The 22688-nt window shown below is 41.9% G+C and overlaps 1 protein-coding gene across 2 annotated transcripts in view; it reads left to right on the plus strand.

The window, feature by feature from the left end:
- The window catches only part of EXTL3 (exostosin like glycosyltransferase 3), a 125503-nt gene that overhangs the window by 72766 nt on the left and 30049 nt on the right, over positions 1 to 22688 (plus strand). For both annotated transcript variants that reach the window (XM_060015238.1, XM_060015237.1), the window contains 3 exons: positions 4003 to 4095; positions 5680 to 8308; positions 21317 to 21444. In XM_060015238.1, the coding sequence (XP_059871221.1) occupies positions 6161 to 8308; positions 21317 to 21444 (2276 nt within the window). In that variant the 5' untranslated portion in view covers positions 4003 to 4095; positions 5680 to 6160. The remainder of the gene's footprint in view (positions 1 to 4002; positions 4096 to 5679; positions 8309 to 21316; positions 21445 to 22688) is intronic.

Raw genomic sequence — 22688 nt, forward strand, 5'->3', positions numbered from 1 at the left:
TAGTATGACAGAGGTATCTGGAAGACACAAACTGTTCTGGAGGGAGGTATCCTCAACCCAGACCACATAGATTTCCCAGAAATAAAGCACAACTAAAAATGAACTCAATACAGAATTATAAAGCATGGGAGGAAACAATCTACTATTCCTCGATGAGCAAGAATCAGCGGACAGAACAAACTAAACACCTGAAGAGAAGGAATAGAAAAGGTGAGAAAGAATAGGTGCTATCGTAAACATAAGAGAAAATTTTAAAAAGGGGTCAGTAGAATTTCTGGAAATGTAAAATAGTCATTGAAATTAAAACTCAGTGGGTAGGATAAACAACCACTTTGACACAGAATAGAGAATTAATGAGTTAGATCAGGAGTTGGCACACTGTGGCTTGTGGGGTAAATCTTGGTTGTGGCTTATTTTTTACAGCCTGCATGGAAAGAATGGTTTTTACGTTTTTGAAGGGTTGTTTAAAAAAAGAGACAAATGAAAATATTCTACATAGACTGTATGTAACTCCCAAAACCTAATATATTTACTCTCTGGCTCTTTACTGAAAACATTTCCTGAGCCCTCAACTGGATAGACCTGAGGAAATTTCCAGATGGTAGCACAAAGGACAAAAGAGAAAATATAGAAGAAAGGTTTAAAGACATGGAGTATGAAATGAGGAGGTCTGACATATGTCTAGTCATCTAATAGGAGTTCAAAAAGGAGAGAATGAGCGACAGGCTCTATACGAATAGATAACCAACAAACTAAGACTAAACAAACAAAGAAAGCAAACAGATAATGACTGAGACTTTTCTGGTTTGATGAGAGACACACATCTTAAGAGCCAGAAAGTTTGATGAGTGCTGAGCGTCCCCCACCCCCTAGATTCCACATGTAGACACATGCAGAATTCCAAAGGCAAAAAGATCTTGAACATAGCCAGAATGAAAAGTGAGGTTATCCACAGGCACAACAATTAGACCGACATCTCACATCTCAGCAGCAGTAATAGAATCCAGAGGATTCTTCAGTGTTGGTGGAAAAGAATTATTAACCTAGAATGGTATATCCAGCTAGATCATTATTCAGGATTTAGGGTGAAATAAAGTGTTTTCACAAGAAAACAGTTTCCCAACAGACTCTCACTGGAGGCACTGCTTCAGGGAAAAGGAAACAACCAGAGGGAAGGAATGAAATGCAAAAAGGAATGGAGTTCTGAATAAGGAAATTGGTAAATATGTGGGTGAATCTAAACAAGCATGAATTGCATTAATGATAATAAGGGCTAACATTAAGAGTGTAGAAACAAGATGGAGCCGAAATATCCGTCAATATTGACGTAAAAGTCAAGAGAGAGGTCATCATAGGTAAAGAGCTTTTATTAAGAAGAGCGATAAAATATTAGAGATAATGTTAAATTTTCAACTGAAGTCATAAATTGAATATATAACTGCCAGGCTGGTAGAGGGTTTTAAAAAAAAAAAAGAAAAGTATGCCATCTCTTGGGAAAATTGTTTACTCCAGTGTTTATAGTTCTTCTAAACAGTGTCCAGCACACAATAAAAAATCATTAGATTACAAAGAAACAGGTAAATATGACCTACAATCAAGAGAAAAATAGAATAAAATCCACAGGTGCCCCAGATGTTGGAATTAGATAAGAAATTTAATTCTCATAAATATGCTAAAGAAAATGGAGGAAAAGATGGAAAAAATTAATAGATGAAGAATTTCAATAGAGAAATGGAATCTCTAAAAAAGAACTTAATGGACATTCTTGAACTGAAAAATATAATACCTGAAATTAAGAATTTATTGGATGGAATTAACCTTAAACTAGAAATAGCAGAAGAATGGTTTGGTGAACTCAGAGATAGGTCAGTTGAAATTATTCAAGCTAAAGCATTATTAGATGAAATAAAAAAGATTGATTTAGAGTAATGCACAAGATAAACTGATGGGGAATGTAAGATTAGTCATAATGGTTTGTTATGGTCCAGTACTAGGTTGAAGGCAGTTGTATAAAAGGAAGGGATAAATGCAAACATTATTGTAAATTATTATTATTATAAATATATTATTACCATAATTATTATTATTACAAAAAAGAATGGATGCAGTTTGGCAGATCTAAAAATAACTCCAGGACTTGTAGCTAATAGATTACTATATGCGAGATACTGTACAGGGTATTTTTTACTCACTGCTTTATCTCTGATTTTTATAACAATCCTGAACATGAGTGTTCTCTTTTACTTAAGAAAAAAATGCAGCTTAGAGTGGTTAAGTGACCATCTACTAGCTTACAAAGCTGGGGTTTGATCCAGGTCTGGCTAGCTTTGAGGTCTATACTCCTTGCTGTATATCACATTGTTTCTAGTTTGTAAGACTAGAAGAGTGTAATATCATGGGCAGAACTGAAAGTTACTGGAAAGTGGGAATATTTCGAACCATGTAATGGCCATAGTGTATCCTAGGGGAGATATCCTTTAGGGAGCTGGAAATACTGGTCTACTAGTATTTTGGGGGTACTTTGGGGGTTGCCGCCATTTCAGCAAATGGATTCAGTACCAGATTATGTCAGAAGCCTTGGGGAGCACTTTCTGTATGAGGTAGGAGGACGACTGGGTGCCAGCAAAGCAGAAAGGGACAATACATAAATGAAAAGATATTATGAAGGAAATCAGTAGATCAGTGCCAGAAAGTGTCAGGGGGTAAGAAAGGCTACCTTAAACAGGAATATCAAGAAATTAAGATCTGAAGGATGAGAAGGAGTCAACCGGAGAAGAGCCTGGGGAAGAGCATTCGAGACTAAAAGATCAGCAAGTATAAAGCTTCTGAAGCAGTTAAGAGCTTGGCTGGTTGAAGAATTGAAAGGAAGCCAGTGTAGCTAAAGCTGAACGAGCAAGTATGGCAGTGATGTCGTATGAGATTAGCTTGGTGGTCGGGGAGCTAGTTATGAAGGGCCTGGCAGTGTAGCAGGAAAGCACTGAAAATTTTTAAGGAAAGGAGATCCCTGGTCTAACTCATGTTTTAGGAAGATGATGCTGATTGCTGTGCATAGAATGCATTGTAGGGGGCAGGCTGACAAGTTGGGCATTCAGTGCTGTGGCCGATGACAGAATTAATGAGATTTCTCCTTATCAGGGTTTCAGGTGACATTTATTTCTAGATCCTAATACCTTCGTTGTCATTTTCCAGAGAATGACAGAAGAGGTTCTAAGCATTTTCTTTTTCTTTCGTGCTTGCAATAATTAGCTGTTTAGGAAAGAAAGTTCATGCTTTTGGGCACTGATGACACTTTTGCCCAATTTCAGTAAAAGAGATGGAACTTGATGGGGATAAATTTTTTTGAGTCATTGTTGAATTACTGGTTTCCATTAGAACGTTTGTTTCTGTTCCCAGTTCTGTTCACTGTAGGTTGGTAGCATTAGCAGTATTAGATTAAGTATCATCAGTCTCCAAATAACTTTTAAAAAACATTTTGTTTAGACTCTGTATAATTTAGTTTTGAGTTTTTAATATGAGAAATGTTAAACATATATAAAAGCAGACATGCATGTATCCCCATAATTCAGTGTCAACAGCAATTTGCTCATGGCTAATCGTGTTTCACTGATATCCCAGAATACTCCTCACCACCCTCATCCTGTTTACTTTTAAGCAAATTCCAGGTAAATCCTCTATAAATATCTCAGTATATACTTCTAAAAGGTAAGGATTTTTCTACGTTTTAGCATTTTGGTTTATTCCCTCTTAGAGCTCATAAATAAGTAACCATATAGCTGGATGGTTTGCCTTTGAGAATGCCGATTTATGCTTGTTGTCCCAGTGTATTTATTAATAGGACCCCTTTTCACTTAAAACAGTGCCTCCATTTGAGCAATAAATTCTATGCTCATCTTATATACATGAGAGAGACCTTTTCATAGTAGACAGTAAATAAATCCTTTAATAGCATCTTCAGTATTGAGTATTTTTCTAATAGCATGTCACTTCTCTATTTTCTATCAGGAGAGCAAGGCCCGGAGTTCACTATTTCCAGAAATTGTATACTGAAGTGTAACGCTACATGAGTCAGAGAAAGGAAGGACCCTGAGCCATATGGTAAGAAGGGAATGAATCAGCTGAGTCGCCTGGATTATGCCTTCTTTTTTTCCTCCACTCCATTCTGTCTTTGTTACGATTTGATCGTAAGTGCAGAGAACATTATTTTGAAACCAAAAAGAGAGATTTTAACATTTGAATTAAAAGGATAATGCTTTAGAAACTTTGACCTACATACTTTGGGATATTTGGTCAGCTCTTAATTATCAAGTTTAGATCATCCAAATTTACGCTTTTCCATGATTGATTATTTTTTGGTTTTTGTTGTCCTTATCTCGTGGTCTCCTTATTCAAACCTTTTAGTAACATTGTCATCACTTTTAATTTTTATTTAAAGGGAGAGAAGACTCTATCAAACATTTAATAGTTATATATCCTTAACAAAAGTAGAAGCTAGAGAGAGTGACTGAGCATCCAAAAAGTACTACTTACTTCACACTGCCTTGTGGTAGTATCCTTGCTATTCGTTTATATCTTTTTAGGCTAAAGGAAGTTCCATGAGATCGAGGATTATTTTACATCCTAGATTTGCCCACAGTTATACTTAGCATGTCTTAGACATGGAAAGAGTATGGTAAATACTTTTTGGAGGGAATGAATGAAGGAAATTGGGGGTATTCTTTGGCACAGAACATTATGAGTTCACTTCTAGATGTATTGAATTTGAGGTGAAAGCAAGTGAAAAGCTTTTGTAACCTGTGATAGTAAAGTTTGGTAAGAGAATAGGACTGGGAATGCTGTTTCAAGATTTTTTAGCCTGAAGTACCCTCACATCCTCTGTCCTTTATTTTCATAGCAACACAATATATGTTGTTATCTCTGTACACTTATCTCCATTTTGGGAGATTAGAAACCTGGGGCGTAAGGTCTGACAGCACATCTCTTCCAAGGATAGGAAATAATGCCCCTCATTTCTAAGTATAGTGTTCTTTCTGAAAGACCAGGTTACTATTTCTATATTAAGGAGGAGCACATGATGTGTGCTAACAGAAGATAAATGAGAAGCAAACTGGAAAATACATTTTATCTCTGAATTACTGGACCCACTGCTGGGTAAAGATCAAGAGAGTTCTCATCAGCTTTTTTCAACTCTGAATATAACAAATGGAGCTTCTCACAGAGGTGTTTTTTTTTTTGTTTGTTTGTTTTCCAGTAGTTCAAAAGGCAACTTTCATGTCAGGAATGAACATAGATAGGAGGGTGTTTCTCTTTGTCTAATGATGATGCCTGAGTCTAGAATAACAAATTGTGAACATTTTCGCCCTCTGTTGAATGTAGCTGGTAATCATTTTATAGGGCTCTAATGCTGCTCTATAGCCAATTAAATAGGAAGAAGGTGTGTGTGTCTAAACACTGAAACTGTTTTTGGACACTTACCTTATCCATCTCTTACTAACCACAAGTAAAATATCCACACCAAACAAAACCTACATTGGACTTAAAGTGTTATGTGAGACACACACCAATGATCCAACCATTGTTCCATCTTATAAGATTTAAGCATTTTCCAGAAAGTTACAGGGGGAGAGCAGGCTTGTTGAACATAATGTCTTCAAGACTGACATGCTTCTCTTTCTTTTGCAGGCCTGATTGTTGGCAATGACACTGTTAAGAGGCTGGCATTTGTTTCTGTTCTAACCAGCTACTTTATAACTGTCAGTAGTAACTATGCATATGTATTGGTCAGCAAAACCAAGGAACGAGAGCTATGGCAGTTGACAAAGTCAATCTGATTCCTGGGTATCTTTCCTGGGTTCCACCATCAGGGACCTCTTCCCTTCCATCTCATCAACAATGTGGTACCTTTTACTATTTGATAAAGATTAAGGACATGTTCTTTGGTCAACAACCAGAACTTAAAATCTGCTGGAGTAGGGTCAGAGACCATTTCAATCATAGCTGAGGAAAATGAAATTTCCGTTTTATTTGGTGCCTTGTCCAGGGAGCACACTAACTCTTTCGGAAACACGGGAGTGAGAGGAGGTTGAGTCTTGTCTGATAGCAACTCATGGTTATGGCGAGTGACCCAACGTGACCAACAGGGGCAGGAGCCACAGAGGAACTCATGACGGGCTACACCATGTTGCGGAATGGGGGCGTGGGCAACGGAGGTCAGACCTGCGTGCTGCGGTGGTCCAACCGCATTCGGCTAACGTGGCTCAGCTTCACTCTCTTCATCATCCTCGTGTTCTTCCCCCTCATCGCCCACTATTATCTCACCACCCTGGACGAAGCGGATGAGGCAGGCAAGCGGATCTTTGGCCCACGGGCTGGTAATGAGCTCTGCGAGGTGAAGCACGTGCTGGATCTCTGCCGCATTCGAGAGTCTGTAAGTGAAGAGCTCTTGCAGCTGGAAGCCAAGCGGCAAGAGCTGAACAGTGAAATCGCCAAGCTGAATCTGAAGATCGAGGCCTGTAAGAAGAGCATTGAGAATGCCAAGCAGGACCTGCTTCAGCTCAAGAACGTCATCAGCCAGACCGAGCACTCTTACAAAGAACTGATGGCCCAAAATCAGCCCAAACTCTCTCTGCCCATCCGACTCCTCCCAGAGAAGGATGATATTGGCCTCCCTCCCCCAAAGGTCCTACGGAGCTGCCGGCTGCACAACTGTTTTGATTATTCTCGTTGCCCTCTCACCTCTGGTTTCCCAGTCTATGTTTATGACAGTGACCAGTTTGCCTTTGGCAGCTACCTGGATCCCTTGGTCAAGCAGGCTTTTCAGGCCACAGCACGAGCCAACGTTTATGTTACAGAAAATGCAGATATTGCCTGCCTTTATGTGATACTAGTGGGGGAAATGCAGGAGCTGGGAGTGCTGCGGCCTGCTGACCTGGAGAAGCAGCTGTACTCCCTACCACACTGGCGGACAGACGGACACAACCACGTCATCATCAATCTGTCTCGGAAGTCGGACACCCAGAATTTACTGTACAATGTCAGTACAGGCCGGGCCATGGTGGCCCAGTCCACTTTCTATGCTGCCCAATACCGGCCTGGCTTTGACTTGGTGGTATCGCCACTAGTCCACGCCATGTCAGAGCCCAACTTCATGGAAATCCCACCACAGGTGCCAGTGAAGCGGAAATATCTCTTCACCTTCCAGGGTGAGAAGATTGAGTCACTGAGATCCAGCCTTCAGGAGGCCCGCTCCTTTGAGGAGGAGATGGAGGGTGACCCTCCAGCCGACTACGATGATCGTATCATTGCCACCCTCAAGGCAGTACAGGACAGCAAACTAGATCAGGTCTTGGTAGAATTTACCTGCAAAAACCAGCCTAAACCCAGTCTGCCTACTGAGTGGGCGCTGTGTGGGGAGCGGGAAGACCGCTTAGAATTACTGAAGCTCTCCACCTTCGCCCTCATTATCACTCCCGGGGACCCTCGCTTGGTTATTTCCTCTGGGTGTGCCACACGGCTCTTTGAAGCCCTGGAGGTTGGTGCTGTCCCAGTTGTGCTTGGGGAGCACGTGCAGCTTCCTTACCAGGACGTGCTGCAGTGGAGCGAGGCCGCCCTGGTGGTGCCCAAGCCACGAGTGACCGAGGTCCACTTCCTACTACGGAGCCTCTCCGACAGCGACCTTCTGGCCATGAGGCGGCAAGGCCGCTTCCTCTGGGAGACTTACTTCTCCACCGCGGACAGTATTTTCAGTACTGTGCTGGCTGTGATTAGGACTCGCATCCAGATCCCAGCCGCTCCCATCCGGGAAGAGGCGGCGGCCGAGATCCCCCATCGCTCAGGCAAGGCAGCCGGCACTGACCCCAACATGGCCGACAATGGGGACTTGGACCTGGGGCCCGTGGAGACGGAGCCGCCCTACGCCTCCCCCAAGTACCTCCGCAACTTCACCTTGACCGTCACGGACTTCTATCGCAGCTGGAACTCTGCGCCAGGACCTTTCCATCTTTTCCCCCACACACCGTTTGACCCTGTGCTGCCCTCAGAGGCCAAATTCTTGGGCTCTGGGACTGGCTTTCGGCCTATTGGTGGCGGGGCCGGGGGCTCCGGCAAGGAGTTCCAGGCCTCGCTGGGCGGCAACGTCCCACGGGAGCAGTTCACAGTGGTGATGCTGACCTACGAGCGGGAGGAGGTGCTCATGAACTCGCTCGAGAGGCTGAATGGCCTCCCTTACCTGAACAAGGTCGTGGTGGTGTGGAATTCTCCCAAGCTGCCCTCAGAGGACCTTCTGTGGCCTGACATTGGCGTCCCCATCATGGTAATAGAAGCATGAGCCTTTTGTTTTACTGCATGAGAGAGGAATTCATTCTTAATCTCTTTTCCATAAACATGCTTTTTTTAAAAAAAAAGCCTATACAGATTCTTTCCCCATGAAATTTTCTCCTTGCCTCTATTTCATTCCTTTCAGGCCTTGCCAGTTCCCTCTCTGCTACTTACTTCAGAAATCTCCTAAGACGCTCCAATACCGAAACTGGCCCTGTGAAGGTTTACAAAACCCTGTCACTGACCTCATGGACTTATTCTGTGTCATCACAAAGATGTTGATAATGAGAATGGTGATGAAAAGCTAACATTTATGAAGCACTCCTAGTCTAGGCACTATAATTTAGCATTTGTGGAACTTATATAATGAACTAGTACGGTTTCTTCATTTTAAATCTGTGGAAACTGAGGCTTAGAGAGGTTAATTATTTTGCCCAAGGTCATGATTAGCAATCATGGAGGAGCTGAGTCTTAGCGTGTTTGATTCCAGAAGCTGTGGTTTTAATCACCTCCCAGAGGATTTAGGAAGGAGACCTGTTTCATTTCACAGGGTCGGGTACAAGTCCTCTGGGAGACTGGTGTTGGGGGTTTGATGTTTTTGGAGTTGGAGATCCTGAACCTTTTCTGTAGTCTCTTGCAGGTTCTTTCTCATTCTTTACTCCATCTGTTATGGTTAGGATGCTGTATTTTACAGGAAAAGTAATAGCCGAATATGCAGGATAGAGCTTTAGTTCTGAGTACTTTGTTTATCCACCTTCTGATGTAAACTTGTCAATCTAGAGGGAGATTACCCATTTCTCTTAAATGTGAGGCCTTAGAGCAAATCTTAAGCCACCTGGCAACTACTTACCCTGCAGCTTAGGTACTTTCCAGAAAAAGGTAGCAAAGAAGGGCAAAGGTCTGATGGGCCATCATTGCTAGAAGCTTGTTTAAGAAAATTAGTGTAGTATTTAGGAAGAATTTGCCTAGAAGAGGAATGTTCAGGCTACACCAGTTTTTTAAAAATTTATTTCATTAAGGAACTAATTCACGTGAAATATTTTCTAAGCAGCATCATGGTATAATGGAAAAGTATGCATTTTGGAGTGATATAGACCTGGGATTAAGTAGTCATTTTGTCATCTTTGGTAAGTTAATTAACTCCTTTGACTTCAGGATTAAAGAGGAATCTAACATAGTACAAGTAAGGAATCTAGAAAGGTGCCCCCAAATTATTTGATTCCTACTTATTTCTTCCTGTCAAAGGAGATGGAGGGCAGCGTGGATGTTCTGCTTCTGTTAAGGACTCACTTCACTGTTGAAGCCTTCTTGTATCTGCTATATAATTTCCCTTGTGTCATAACTGTTACCACTTTTTCTTCTCTTGTACAAATCTTTGTTTTAAATTTTCTTTCTTAGGAATCCTGCTACTCTCTTACTACTGCTGCTAATTTTTTCTTGTATTTTATTTAATTGAATTTATAATCTGAGGCTATTCAAAGACTGTAGGGTTCTACAAACTTTTGATCCCAGAATTTATCGTGTATATTAAGAAAGTGCTGAACGGGGAGATTTTTTTTTATTGACGTCTTCCCAAATACATTTCACTTATTTTCTTAGTTACAACTTCCGAATGTCATTGAAATTAAAAAAAAAAATTGTTCTGTCAAAGGTAGGTGCTGCTCAAATAGAATAATAAAGCAGCCTTTGTTTTCCGTTTTCCTGAGTTTTCTTTGAATTTGATAGGGATGTAGAGAAGCCGATGCCACAACAGTTAACAGCGACTGAAATTTGTCCGAGAACTTACCAGAACTAATCCTTCCTTTTAACTCTGGTGGGAAATAAGTAGTCCTCTTTGATTACTGGGTAGCTCATTGCAGCAATACAATGCCTAATCAGAAAATGCCAGAGACTTTCCAAATGGGGGGCTGTTTTGAATAGCTTGTTCGTATTAGTGATACACACTTTTTTCAAGTTCTTCTGAAAAAGAAAAAAACACTTTCAAGCTGGACAGTTTCACTCCATTCTCTAAATATTTGGACTGTTTTCTATTTAAGAGAGGCAGTATTTTTGGGCAGCAGTTGAATTGTCAACCTCTTGGGCATAGAGTCAACACTACCCAGGTATCGGGGCTACAAGGGACTGGCAGCTCTCCCCTGTGGGAGAATGGCACTGTTATGAAGCATCTCAGAGTGGATTGTCCACCGAGGGTGAAGACGTGACCTATCCATTATGTTAACAGTTAACAGGTCTTTGTAAAGTTAGCAGCAGAGTGGTTCCCAGGCAATCTGTCCGATTCCAGTCCTTCAGGGAAAATGATTTGAAATGAGCATTTTGGCTAAAAGAATCAACCCAGGAACCTACATGCCATTTCAGAAAATCCTGGGCTGTTTGTGCTTCTCTTCTGCTCAGGGTGCCAGCAGCACAATGGGTATGATTGCTAGCTGTTTGTGTAAGGAAAGAGGGGTTGTCTTGGGGGGTACCTGCTGGGGTTAATATGTTAAAATCCCTCATTCTTTTCTGTTACTTACATCGGGTCTGGCTTAGAGTAAATGTGATCTTCACGACCACCCTCCTGCCCCAAATGCTTTATATAAAGAGAATTTCAGTTCAGATGGGGTAGGGCCTGGGCGTGGTGACAGCACTGCCCCCAGGGAGATGGGGTATGTGCCACCAGCTGCAGGGGTCGCTCACCTGAATGGCGTGGGACGGCTGCCCCGAGGCTGGGACAGTGGATGACTGCTCTCTCGCCGTCTCTTGCCTGTTTTCTGAACAGTTGAATCAGGTTCCTTAGCTCCTGGAGCAGAAGACATGAATGTTTAATGGAAGTCGGATGGAGGGTAGCGTTGTGCCGGGGGTTTTGAAGGCTGTCTTCTGAAAAACTCCCTACTAGGTGCGGAGGCCACCGCTTTCATGCATCTTAAAGATCTTCCATTGTTTCCAGGCCTCCATCCTTTGAAATGATATGTCAGTGATTTCTCAGATTTCTGTTGCCCTGTATGTAATGTGTTATTTTTCTCTGGCTGCTTTCTTTTTCTTTAAATTTGGTTTTCAGCAATTTGACTGTGATATGCCTCTGCATGGTTTTCTTTGACTTGTGTTTTGATTGGGGTTCACTAAGCCTCTTGAGTCTAGTAATTTATGTTTTTTTAAATCATATTTTGGGGAATTTTTATTCAGTATTTGTTGATATTTTTCTGTCCCATTCTTGCCCTCCTTTTCTTGGGGACTCCGTTCTATGTATATTAGACCTTTTGATGTTGTCCCACAGTTTTCAGTGGCTCTGTTCATTTTTTTAAAATCTTTTTTATCTTTGATAATTTCTGTTGATCTGTCATCAAGTTTACTGACTTGTGTCTACACTGCTCTTAAGCTCATTAAGTCAGTTTTAAATTTCAGATACTGTATTTTCCAGTTCCAGAATTTCCATGTTTTTAAGAATAACAGTTTGTTTCTCTGCTGAGATTTCCTGTTTTGTTTTTGTTTTTTTCCCATTCTGAGTATGCTTTCCTTCATTGAGCACAGTTATGATAGCTACTTTAACGTCTTCGTCTGCTAATTCCAACGTATGGGTCATTTGAGTATTTGCTGTAATTGAGTTTTCTTTTTTCCTGAGGACTGGGTCATGTTTTTCTGGTTCTTTGTACATCACATCAAACAGTTTTGTATTAAACATTGTGAATGTTCTGAAGACTGTGGCTTTTGTTTTGTTTCTCTGAGAAGTGTTGAGATTTTAGTTTTAGCAGGCAGTTAATTTGGTTGGACTCAGACTGCACGTTCTCTTTCAAGTGGCAACGCAAATGTTAGTTCAGCCCTTTTGTCTTTAGCTGGTCTGCTTGCAAACAGCGCCAAGTATGCATGGTTCAGGGGTGGCCCGGAGACTGGGCAGTTTATACACGGTACATGGAGCTCCCCCTATCCAGCTCTCTCCATGCTGGAATCTCCTTTCTTCCAGGGGCTGTGGCTGCCCCAAACTCTTTTCCTCATTCTTCAGGCCAGAAAGACTTGGGTGTCGTATGCGTGTTTAAGTCTTGCATGGTACCGACTTTGGCGTACTCTCAGGGCAAAAGCAACGGTGAGTCTCCCCGTGTCCGTAATTCCTTCCTAAATTTCAGCTCCCCTTCACAATTTGTTGCCTTCTCACTATCTAGTGCTTTCAGGTAATGCTGTTTTGGTATTTTTGTCCAGAGTTTACGTTACCATCTACAGGAGGCTGGGTCTGGCTGGGGCTTTTTCAGCCATCCTGGAAGCAGGAGCCTCCAGGTGGTCTCTTTTTGGATACATGGCCCCGCCCAGAATTTTGGTTCAAGTTATTACTTTATTCTGACCAGTTAACACATCTTCTTCACTCTGCTTTATAGTCTAGAAAATTGTACTAAATAGGGTGGCCTTGTTGGAGCGTTGACTGGAAATGAGAACGTGAAAGTCTGTCCTTTTGGAGTTTTAAAACGTGGGCTGTTACGAAGGGGACGTTGTCATTCACAGTGTAGTCTTGCCCACTCAAAACATTGCCCATCTCTATGCTGCGTACTCACTTGTTTCTCAGTCTTGTGACAGCCAGGCCCTTGATTCTTAATTTCTAGTTCTCTTCTCTGTAAAGGGTACAGCTCATTTACACAGGGAGCCTGGGAGGCCCTTTTTGAAGAGGTGATGTTTGAGCAGAAGCCTGAAGGATGTGAGAGAATGGACCACGTAAATTCTGGAGGAATATACAGAGAACGGCAAGTGCAAGAGGCTTGTTGGGTTCAGGACATGGCAGGGGGACCCAGTGTATTGGGGGTGGAGTTGATCGACTGGAGAGTTTGAGCAGGTCAGAGGAGGCAGAGGCCAGCACATGTAGACCATGGTAAGGATTCCAGGTTTTATTCTCAGTGCATTAGGGTGCCAGCAGAGGGTTTTGAGCAGGGAGAAATATGGTATATGTGCGACTGTGGGGAAAAGAGCAGGAACAGTTCAAAGGCTATTGCAGTAGCCCAGGTGAGCGGTGCCAGCGGCTTGGACGGGGCAGTCGTGGTGATTCAGAGATAAGCTATCATGCTGCTCTGGGAGACTCCGAGGTCTCTGGAGGTGAGGCCAGAATGTGCCATGTTTCCAAAATGAAAACTGTAGAGATACGAGGTAATTTTTTAGCCCTTTTCCCTTTCCCAGCCCTTGATACTAGAATTGAACAAGGAGAGTTCTGTTTTGGGAACTTAATGTCATGCCAGCAAAGTTATTTTAGTACTATTGCCCCAGTAGTCTACTAAGGAAGACTGGAAGAGAAACTGGCTGTGTCGTCAGCTCAGTCATTAAGATTCAGGCTTGGGCCTCTGCCAGCCGGGCAGTTGGAGGCTTTATTTCTGGCTGGACCTCAGGCAAGAGTAGAGATAATTCTAAAGCCTTATTCTTTAGAAAGTTGATACGTTTTATTTTTTTTGTCTGTGCCCACTCTACTTTCAAAAATATTACTTGAGGGCTTCCCTGGTGGCGCAGTGCTTGGGAGTCCACCTGCCGATGCAGGGGACACGGGTTCGTGCCCCAGTCCGGGAGGATCCCACAGGCCGCGGAGCGGGTGGGCCCGTGAGCCATGGCCGCTGAGCCTGCGCGTCCAGAGCCTGTGCTCCGCAACGGGAGAGGCCACAGCGGTGAGAGGCCCGAGTACCGCCAAAAAAAAAAAAGAATACTACTTGAATGTGTCAGATACTAATTTTCTAAATTCTAGGCAAAGCTAACAGGAGAAACCTTGTCCAGTTTCTCTAGGTCCGAGACTATACAAAGTCTGGTGAATTCACCAGGTATTGGTACGTCTGGTTTTTTGTTTTTTGTTTTTTTTTAATTTATTTATTTTTGGCTGCGTTGGGTCTTCGTTGCTGTGCACGGGCTTTCTCTAGTGGCAGTGAGCAGGGGCTACTCTTCGTTGGTCCTCAGGCTTCTCATTGCGGTGACTTCTCTTGTTGTGGAGCACGGGCTCTAGGCTCATGGACTTCAGTGGTTCTGGCTCGCGGACTCTAGAGCACAGGCTCAGTAGTTGTGGCGCACGGGCTTAGTTGCTTTGCAGCATGTGGGATCTTCCCGGACCAGGGCTTGAACCTGTGTCCCCTGCATTGGCAGGCGGATTCTTAACCGCTGCGCCACCAGGGAAGCCCTGGGTTTTTTGTTTGTTTGTTTACAATATTTTACTTAATAATCAGGTGGCTACAGTTATAGCTCTCTTTTTCTGTTTGAGAGTGGGCTATGGCTGTGAAGAATTACATAAAACAAAGTTACCAGAAATCAGAAATTAATAGCAGATATTATAGATGTGTGATATAAAGGAATTGCTGAAAAGTCATGTTCCATAAATGACTGCAGTAAATCAGTTCTTTAGATAATGTCCCCCCTCTTAGTTTATATGTACTCTTTTTTACGAATTCAAAGTAAGGAATGTGAGACAGAGAATTTTGTTGCTTTAGGTCACTTGACTAATTAATACCTAAATTAGAACTTAGGTATTAATTCCTAGTTCAGTGCATAGTTTTCTTTTTTCACCAAATCTAAGTTTCTTGGAAAGGCACAGTGTGTGTGTGTGTGTGTGTGTGTGTGTGTGTGTGTGTGTGTGTGTGCATGCACACACACACACTCATACATACATAGATACATAGTATATATATTTTACAAATTCAAGTAGGAAGAGGTTTTACTGATCTCATGTAATTGCTAACATTTTTGGAGCATTTTCAATGTGCTAGGTAGGCACTGTGTCATGCTGTTTATATGCATTCTCTCATTTGGTGGTGAACCTGTAACCTATGCTGTTTCACCTACAGTTTCACAGGGATCATTGGCAACTTTTTCTCTTATAAATTGAGACCATCTTCTCTCATAACCTAAAACATATACTGTTTTTTTTTTATAATGCATTAGACTCAAATTTAAAGTTATAAATGGAAAACCAGTTTGCTGTGTTGCCTTCTTATTCCTTTTCCTTCCTTCTTTGCATTTCCCAGTTTTTTGCCCCTACCACTCTGTTTATTAAATGAATGAGCTCCTTGAAAAATCAAGAAGTTTTGGTGCTGCTTCTTTTTCAGTTGTCTTTTCTGTTGATAACTCTTCACCCAGTCACCTCAAGCTCTGTTTCCCATGGGTCCTCACAAGTAGGTACACATGACCATGTGCTTCCTCTTGGACCTCATTTTCTTGCTTCCTGAGCTCTATGATGGGTTACTTTTTCAAGTTAGAGGAAAGGGGGGGGATGGAGGACAAAAGTTAGTTGTTGTTTACCTTTATTGCCTGTAGGATGGCTTGACATAAAGTTCATTCTCAGAAATGGATTCATTACAGAAGTGTATTATGCAGATGCATGTATTGTTGGAGATTGTTGGGTTTGGCTGGGCAAAATTTGATCTTAAAGAGAAAAAGGACAACATTATACGTGTATTTAAGTTGATGAATTTAGTAGGTGGCATTATGTGTTTGTATGGTGCTTTATAGTGTCCACGTACATCTTCAAATTTTACTACTTCCCAGGTAATGTTCTACTTTTTAGTGTTCTCTGCTCTTGATCTGCCGTATGACTTAGGCTGCTTCACTTAATCTCTTCATGTCCTATTTTTCTTTCCTACCAACTTCAGAGACATGCCTATGGCTCGGCATGAGCTGCTTTCAAAAAGATTCCATATTTAGGTAGTTCTTCTGTTTGAATCCAGATTCATTATTCTGCTTCACTTGAGCAACTATCACTTACTAAATTGTTGAAATGTTCCATTGTTCCTTGTAAATAGCAATAACTACTTACATTTTCATCCCTTAGATATTGAGATATTTGCTGTTAATTGGGACTCAGACTTATCATGGTAGCTAATTAAATACTTATGATGTGAATTGATACTTGGCTAATTAATGTGGATTTGCTGATTCTGCCTGGATTTAGAAACCAAATGCCTGGTTAACACACTAGGAGAAAGGACCCTATTCGAGTAGCAGTTCTTTTATTATTCATAAACTCCAGAATTCCTCAAGAACCAGGCTGAGTGTTAATTGAAGATACTGATTGATTTTTGATCGTGCATACACTTTATACATTTGCACATGGTAGGGTTCTAGGCCGTGCTTGTTGGACTGTTCCGTTGATGATGAGAAGGGCGCCTTCATGAATGATGGTGAACAGAGAACTAGGGAGACATCATCAGGGAGTGTTGTGTGTGGAACAGGAAAAATGAGTGTTAGTGAGCACCACTTGTGGCCTGTTGTAGGTTGATGGATTTTTTTTGCTATAGAAAACTAGATTAGATACTGAGAGGTTTCAGTATATCCAGTGTTTATAGTTTTGATATATAAACTTCTCAAGTCTTTATTCTGTATTCTGAAAATAGGATGGACAGGGCCAAATTAGGTCCTATTTCTTGTTTATTCGTTTATTCATTCATTTATAAAACATTTGTTGAACATCTACTGCATGCCAGGCACCGTGCTCTATACATTCTAGTCAGTGTCATACCAGTATTTAAATCAGTAACTTGAAGGTCAGTCTTTATGTTCACAAGTTACTAAGCTATAATCATAAGGCATGAAAAAAAATAGCCACTGTTGAGGGAGGGGGGAGTGTTGTTTTAATTTGGAAAAAAACAAAATAACATCAAAAAAAATGAGAATATTTCCTAAATGTGACATATTACTTCTGGTTGACTCACTTCTTTCACATTTGATCTGCCCTTTCGCAGATCTGCCTTTTCTCAGATCCTTTCTCAGATCCTTAGAGGCCAGTGCTGATCTGCATGTCTGCATTACAAATATTGGAATCTTTTCCTTGTTCTGATTTTGGTGCCAGAAAGGACAGCGGTTGGTTTGCTTGGCTTTTGTCTAGCCATTAAGCACTATAGCTCTGAAGCAAATTTGGTAGAAGAAAGCTTTTACTCCCCTCACCCTTTAATTTTAGTTTGTATTTGCAAACTTTGTAAGGTGGGAATCTCTTTTGGTTTATGGGGAAAAGGTGATCGTGCTTAAATTATGAGTTACATTTATTCAGAGTTTGCTTTACTGTCTCCTGGTGGTTGACTGTAAATCAGGGTGTCTCAGCAGTGGCACAGTAACATTTGGGCTGGATAATTCTGTTTTAGGGGACTGTCCTGTGCACTGTAGGATCTAGCAGCATCCCTGGCCTCTGCCCACTAGATGCAAGAAACTCCCCCCGCCCCCCCAAGTTGTGACAACCAACAATGTCCACAGATATTGTCAAATGTCTCTTGGGGGGCAAAGTCACTCCTAGCTGAGAACCACCACTCCGAATCCTTAAAGCAGACCTACTGACCACAGTTGTTTGTGAGCTAACCACAAGTAAGCTGCTGCCATACTTGACGTTGTGTTTCTCTGAATCCTTAAAAGTTTTTCTTTTATTCTGACGGATGTTGCTTCAGTTCCCTAATCCTGGGGATCTTACTGTCATCCCAGAAGAGTTGTGCCAGGATGAGCAGAGATGATGGTACATGTGATGTGTTCCTGGAATCCAGAAGACTTGTTCTTAATGGACCTGCCCCTTAATGGACTTTAATAGACTTTCTCAGAAAAACTGCGTGTGGAATCTAGGCCAACACATATTTGATATGAGGCCTTCAGCTCTAAGTCTTCCAAAGGACAAGCAGGTCCTCTTGATTGGATTTACTCTGTAATTAGACAAAAAGTTTGGCTACGTTCTAGGTATCAAATCATGATCATTTTAGTTTTTAATTGTTGTTTCTTGTTTTTATTTATTTATAAATTTATTTATTTTATTTATTTATTTTTGGCTGTGTTGGGTCTTCGTTGCTGCACACGGGCTTTCTCTAGTTGTGGCGATCAGGGGCTACTCTTTGTTGCGGTGCGCAGCCTTCTCGTTGCGGTGGCTTCTCTTGTTGCGGAGCATGGGCCCTAGGCACGCGGGCTTCAGGAGTTGTGACACTTGGGCTCAGTAGTTGTGGCGCACAGGCTTAGTTTCTCTGCAGCATGTGGGATCTTCCTGGACCAGGGCTCGAATCCGTGTCCCCTGCACTGGCAGGTGGATTCTTAACCACTGCGCCACCTGGGAAGCCCTTGTATCTTGTTTTTTTTTTTTTTTCTGTGGTACGTGGGCCTCTCACTGTTGTGGCCTCTCCCGTTGCGGAGCACAGGCTCCGGATGCACAGGCTCAGCGGCCATGGCTCACGGGCCTAGCCGCTCCACGGCATGTGGGATCTTCCCAGACCGGGGCACAAACCTGTGTCCCCTGCATCGGCAGGCGGACTCTCAACCACTGCACCACCAGGGAAGCCCTGTATCTTGTTTTTAGACTAAGGTTTTTTGTAGGGTTGTCAAGTTTGGCTGATAAACAACTTGCATTTTTGCACACAACATGGTGCTGTGACGATTTAGCAGAGAGGTTGCTTACTTATGTTCATACACATGACAAGTGGTAGAATTGGAATCTGGACGCAAGTTTTTCTGGTTGACTTCAAAGCCATGCTTTTTCCTCTGTACCAGCGCCTGTCAAAATTTAATGTGCATAGGACTCGGGGATCTTGTTAAAATGCAGGTCGGTCCTGACTTGGCAGGTTTAGGGAGGGCTGCATTTCTGCATTTCTGGCAGAGTCCCAGATGATGCCCGTGTTGCTGGTCTTTGGATTGTATTTTGAGTACTGGAGCTCTGTACTATGTTCTTGGATTGTTAATTGTGCTGTAGGTAATCCTCCTGGTGGTTAACTCACAAAATTGGTCATCTACAATTGAATAGTCAAGAATTGGATGTTTCACGGATTTTTTTTCTCATTTTAAGCTATGTGTATTCCCTGGTAGAGCCGAGGGACAGCTGTACTCACCTGAACTGGCAGCGTTGCAGGTCTGTGTTAAGTGAATGCCGGGCACATTAGGACAGTAACATGAATGACCTGAGGGTAGCTTGTGGGGCAAGCGTTCGAGTGAACAGCTGCCGTAGTCTGCTGATTCTGGGGTGGACGTTAGTTTACATTTCCACATCTCTGAAATTGGGTGTTTCCTAAGATAGACAGCATATCACCAAGGTTGGCATTTGTCTTCGGCTACTTCTGGCCACCCTCCCACTCCCTGAGGTAGAGCCAGGCAGATACCATGGTGAGCACGTGGCCTTCTCCCCCTTCTTGCTCCTCTCTTTTTCCTGACCCAGGGTTCAGTGCCTTTGTTCTGTCACTGCTGAACCCGAGCTTGGGAGGTCTGGGCTACAAGCTCAGGGATTTTTATATTGGTCAAAAGTGCTGCAGGGCAGGGCTTCCCTGGTGGCGCAGTGGTTGAGAGTCCGCCTGCCGATGCAGGGGACGCGGGTTCGTGTCCCGGCCCGCGAAGATCCCATGTGCCGCGGAGCGGCTGGGCCCGTGAGCCATGGCCGCTGAGCCTGCGAGTCCAGAGCCTGTGCTCCGCAACGGAAAAAAGTGCTGCAGGGCAAGATGGGTTTCTCTGCCTATTGCTTGGCTCTCTGTAGTAGCAAATCTGTTACAGATTTTCCCTTGTCTTGGTAGGAACTCCTCCAGGACTGAGGTAAAGTTTTAAAAAGCTCTTTATTAAACATTCTAAATGATAAACTTTCACATCTTTATTGTTTGGCAGCATTTTTATTTCTTGATGGTACACAAATTAGTAATACATTTTCCATGGGGCTTTCGTTGGATGAGATTTATAAACATAATCGAAGTTTAGCAGAGAAGCACTGATTTGGAGTTGGGGTTATTAGTTAGAGTCTAGCTCTGCCACTTGCCAGTCGTCCACATGTAAAGTGAAAGTTGACTGATCTCCAAGGCCCTTCTGGCTCTGAACTAATTGGATTCTAAGTGTGCTAGAATGAATTAATTGAAATATGACGACTCTGCCTTAAGAACACAGAAGAAGTGATTACTTTTGACGAGGTTGGGGAGTGACAGGAGGCATCTGAACTGGGTCTCCAGGGGGAGAATAATGTGGTAGAGGAATAGGAGAAAGAGTATTTTAAGCCGAAGGGACCATACTCGTGAGGTCATGGGAGTACCTTTGAAACCATTCATAAACTTTTAGACTCTGGATAAAATTACATTCCTTATGCTACGTGGAGGTTAGCCTCATTACAAGTAAGGTGTTTTGTTAAAAGTAAGATGACCCTTCTTGGCTTTCCAAAAAGGTGATTGCTCAAGAAGTACTCTTTGTTTCTGGTTTTTGAGAATAAAATGATGGTTCCTCACTAGCTGGATTAATTAGGTATAGAAACCGTAAAAATAAAATGAGCTATCAAAGTACTGAGTATGTTCATCCTTGTTTATTTGAGTTATCAGGGACAAGGTGAATAATAAAGCCACTACCTATGTTATAGTAAACTATGCTTATCTGAGGCAGGTTTAAATAATTTTTAAAATCATAATGTAGTTCTACCATTTGGGCACTAATCTCTGTTTTGTGAAGAAATTACTGCTTTTCATAGTGGGTCATTTTGGATAGAGATTCTTTGAATCGGGAATTTCTTTGGACACAAAAGCTGTTAGTTTTACTGGATCAAGTACACCTTGAAAGAAAAACCTCTTGTAAGTGTAGTCAGTGTTGCAGGTAGGAATTGGAAAAGTGAAGTAATAAGTAATTAACCTCAACCGGAACAAAGGACTGTCCTTTGTTCTTTTATACCAAAGAGAAAAGCCTTAAAATTGGGGGTCAGAAATTACATAGACTCAAGGGAGTTCTGAGTTTGGTTTTAAAGGGAATTCCAGGGCTGAGAATCATAATCTCAGTTCTACTCTGCCACCTTGTGTTCTCTTGGGAAACTTATGTTTAATTTCCCTAGACTGTGTTTCTTGCATACGTAAAATAATCCTCAGCTTTAGCTTGTTTCACAGAAAAATTAGTTAGCAAATGAATACAGCTTAAAATGTGAAATCTTTATACATTTGCTGAAACATGAGGCAATTTCTGTTCCTAAAAGGCGTATGCTAGATTTTACAAGTGGTAGGTAAGCCGGCGAAATTATTCAGGACCTTTAGCCACAGTCTGCTTTGACCTAAAGGCAGTTATGCTTTTGCATTGAACGATGCAGCATTGACCGTTAAGTGTTTTTCCTTCCTCTTTGCAGGTGGTCCGTACTGAGAAGAACAGTTTGAACAATCGATTCCTGCCCTGGAATGAAATCGAGACAGAGGCCATCCTGTCTATTGATGATGACGCTCACCTCCGCCACGATGAAATCATGTTTGGGTTTCGGTGAGGAGCTGATTTTCAATTACGAAACACTTTTGTTTGCAAGTGACAGGAAACTAACTCAAAACCTGGATTAGGCAGCCAAATGAATTTCAAAGCTGATAGTAACTGAGACATCTTATTGGGCTTAGATATCCCACTTTGAGGGAACAGTACAGGTGAGGGAATGGAGTAGATCAGGGCCACTCAGAGTGTGTCCTGGACTGGTACACTGGCCCATGAACAGTTTATTACCTGTCCACAGTGAGGTAAGTACAAAGAGTAGGCATTTAGAAACTTTAAAATATTTACCATGACATCCAAGTGTGAACTTTTTTCTTATAATTCATTTTTTGGGTAACATTTATTGAATATAATTCATACATCATACAGTTCACTCATTTAAGTGTACCATTCAGTGGTTTTTAGTATAATTACAGAGTTGTGCAGCCATCACCATAATCTAGTTTAGAAATCTTCATTACCACCAAAAGGAATCCAGTACCCATTAGCAGTCATTCCCCATTTTTCTCCAGCTCCTCTGAGACCTTGGCAACCATTAATGTACTTTGTTTCTCTATAAATTTTCCTTTTACAGACTTTCCATATACATGGTACCATATAATATGTGCTCTTTGGTAACTGGTTTCTTCACTTAACATAGTGTTTTCAAGGTTCATCCGTCTTGTAGCATCTGTCAGTACTTCATCCATTTTGTATGGATGTACACATTTTGTTTGTCCATTTATCCACTGATGGACATTTGGGTTGTTTCTACTCCTTGGCTATTGTGATTAGTGCTGCTATGAACATTCACGTACAAGTTTGTATATGAACATTTCCTTTCTCTTAGATATATACCTTGGAGTGGAATTGCTGGATCATATAGTATCTCTTCGTTTAACATTTTGAGGAACTACACTCCTGTTTTCCAAAGTGGCTGCACCATTTTATATTGTACCAGCAGTGAATAAGGGTTCCATTTTCTCCGCATCCTTGTCAACACTTGTTATTTTCCATTTTTTATTTATAGCCCTCCTACTGGGTGTGAAGTGGTATTTCAATGTAGTTTTGACTTGCATTTCCCTAATGACTCATGTTATTGGCTATCTTTTCATATGCTTAATAACAATTTATATACCTTCTTTGAAGAAACGTCTATTGAGATCCTTTGCCCATTGTTATTTGGGTGGTCTTTTAATTATTGAGTTGTAAGAGTTCTCTAGAGCTCTTACATTCTAGATCCAAGTCCCTTATCAGAGATATGA

This window comes from Delphinus delphis, chromosome 6 (genome assembly GCF_949987515.2).
Source record: "Delphinus delphis chromosome 6, mDelDel1.2, whole genome shotgun sequence".
In the NCBI taxonomy this organism is placed as follows: Eukaryota; Metazoa; Chordata; class Mammalia; order Artiodactyla; family Delphinidae; genus Delphinus; species Delphinus delphis.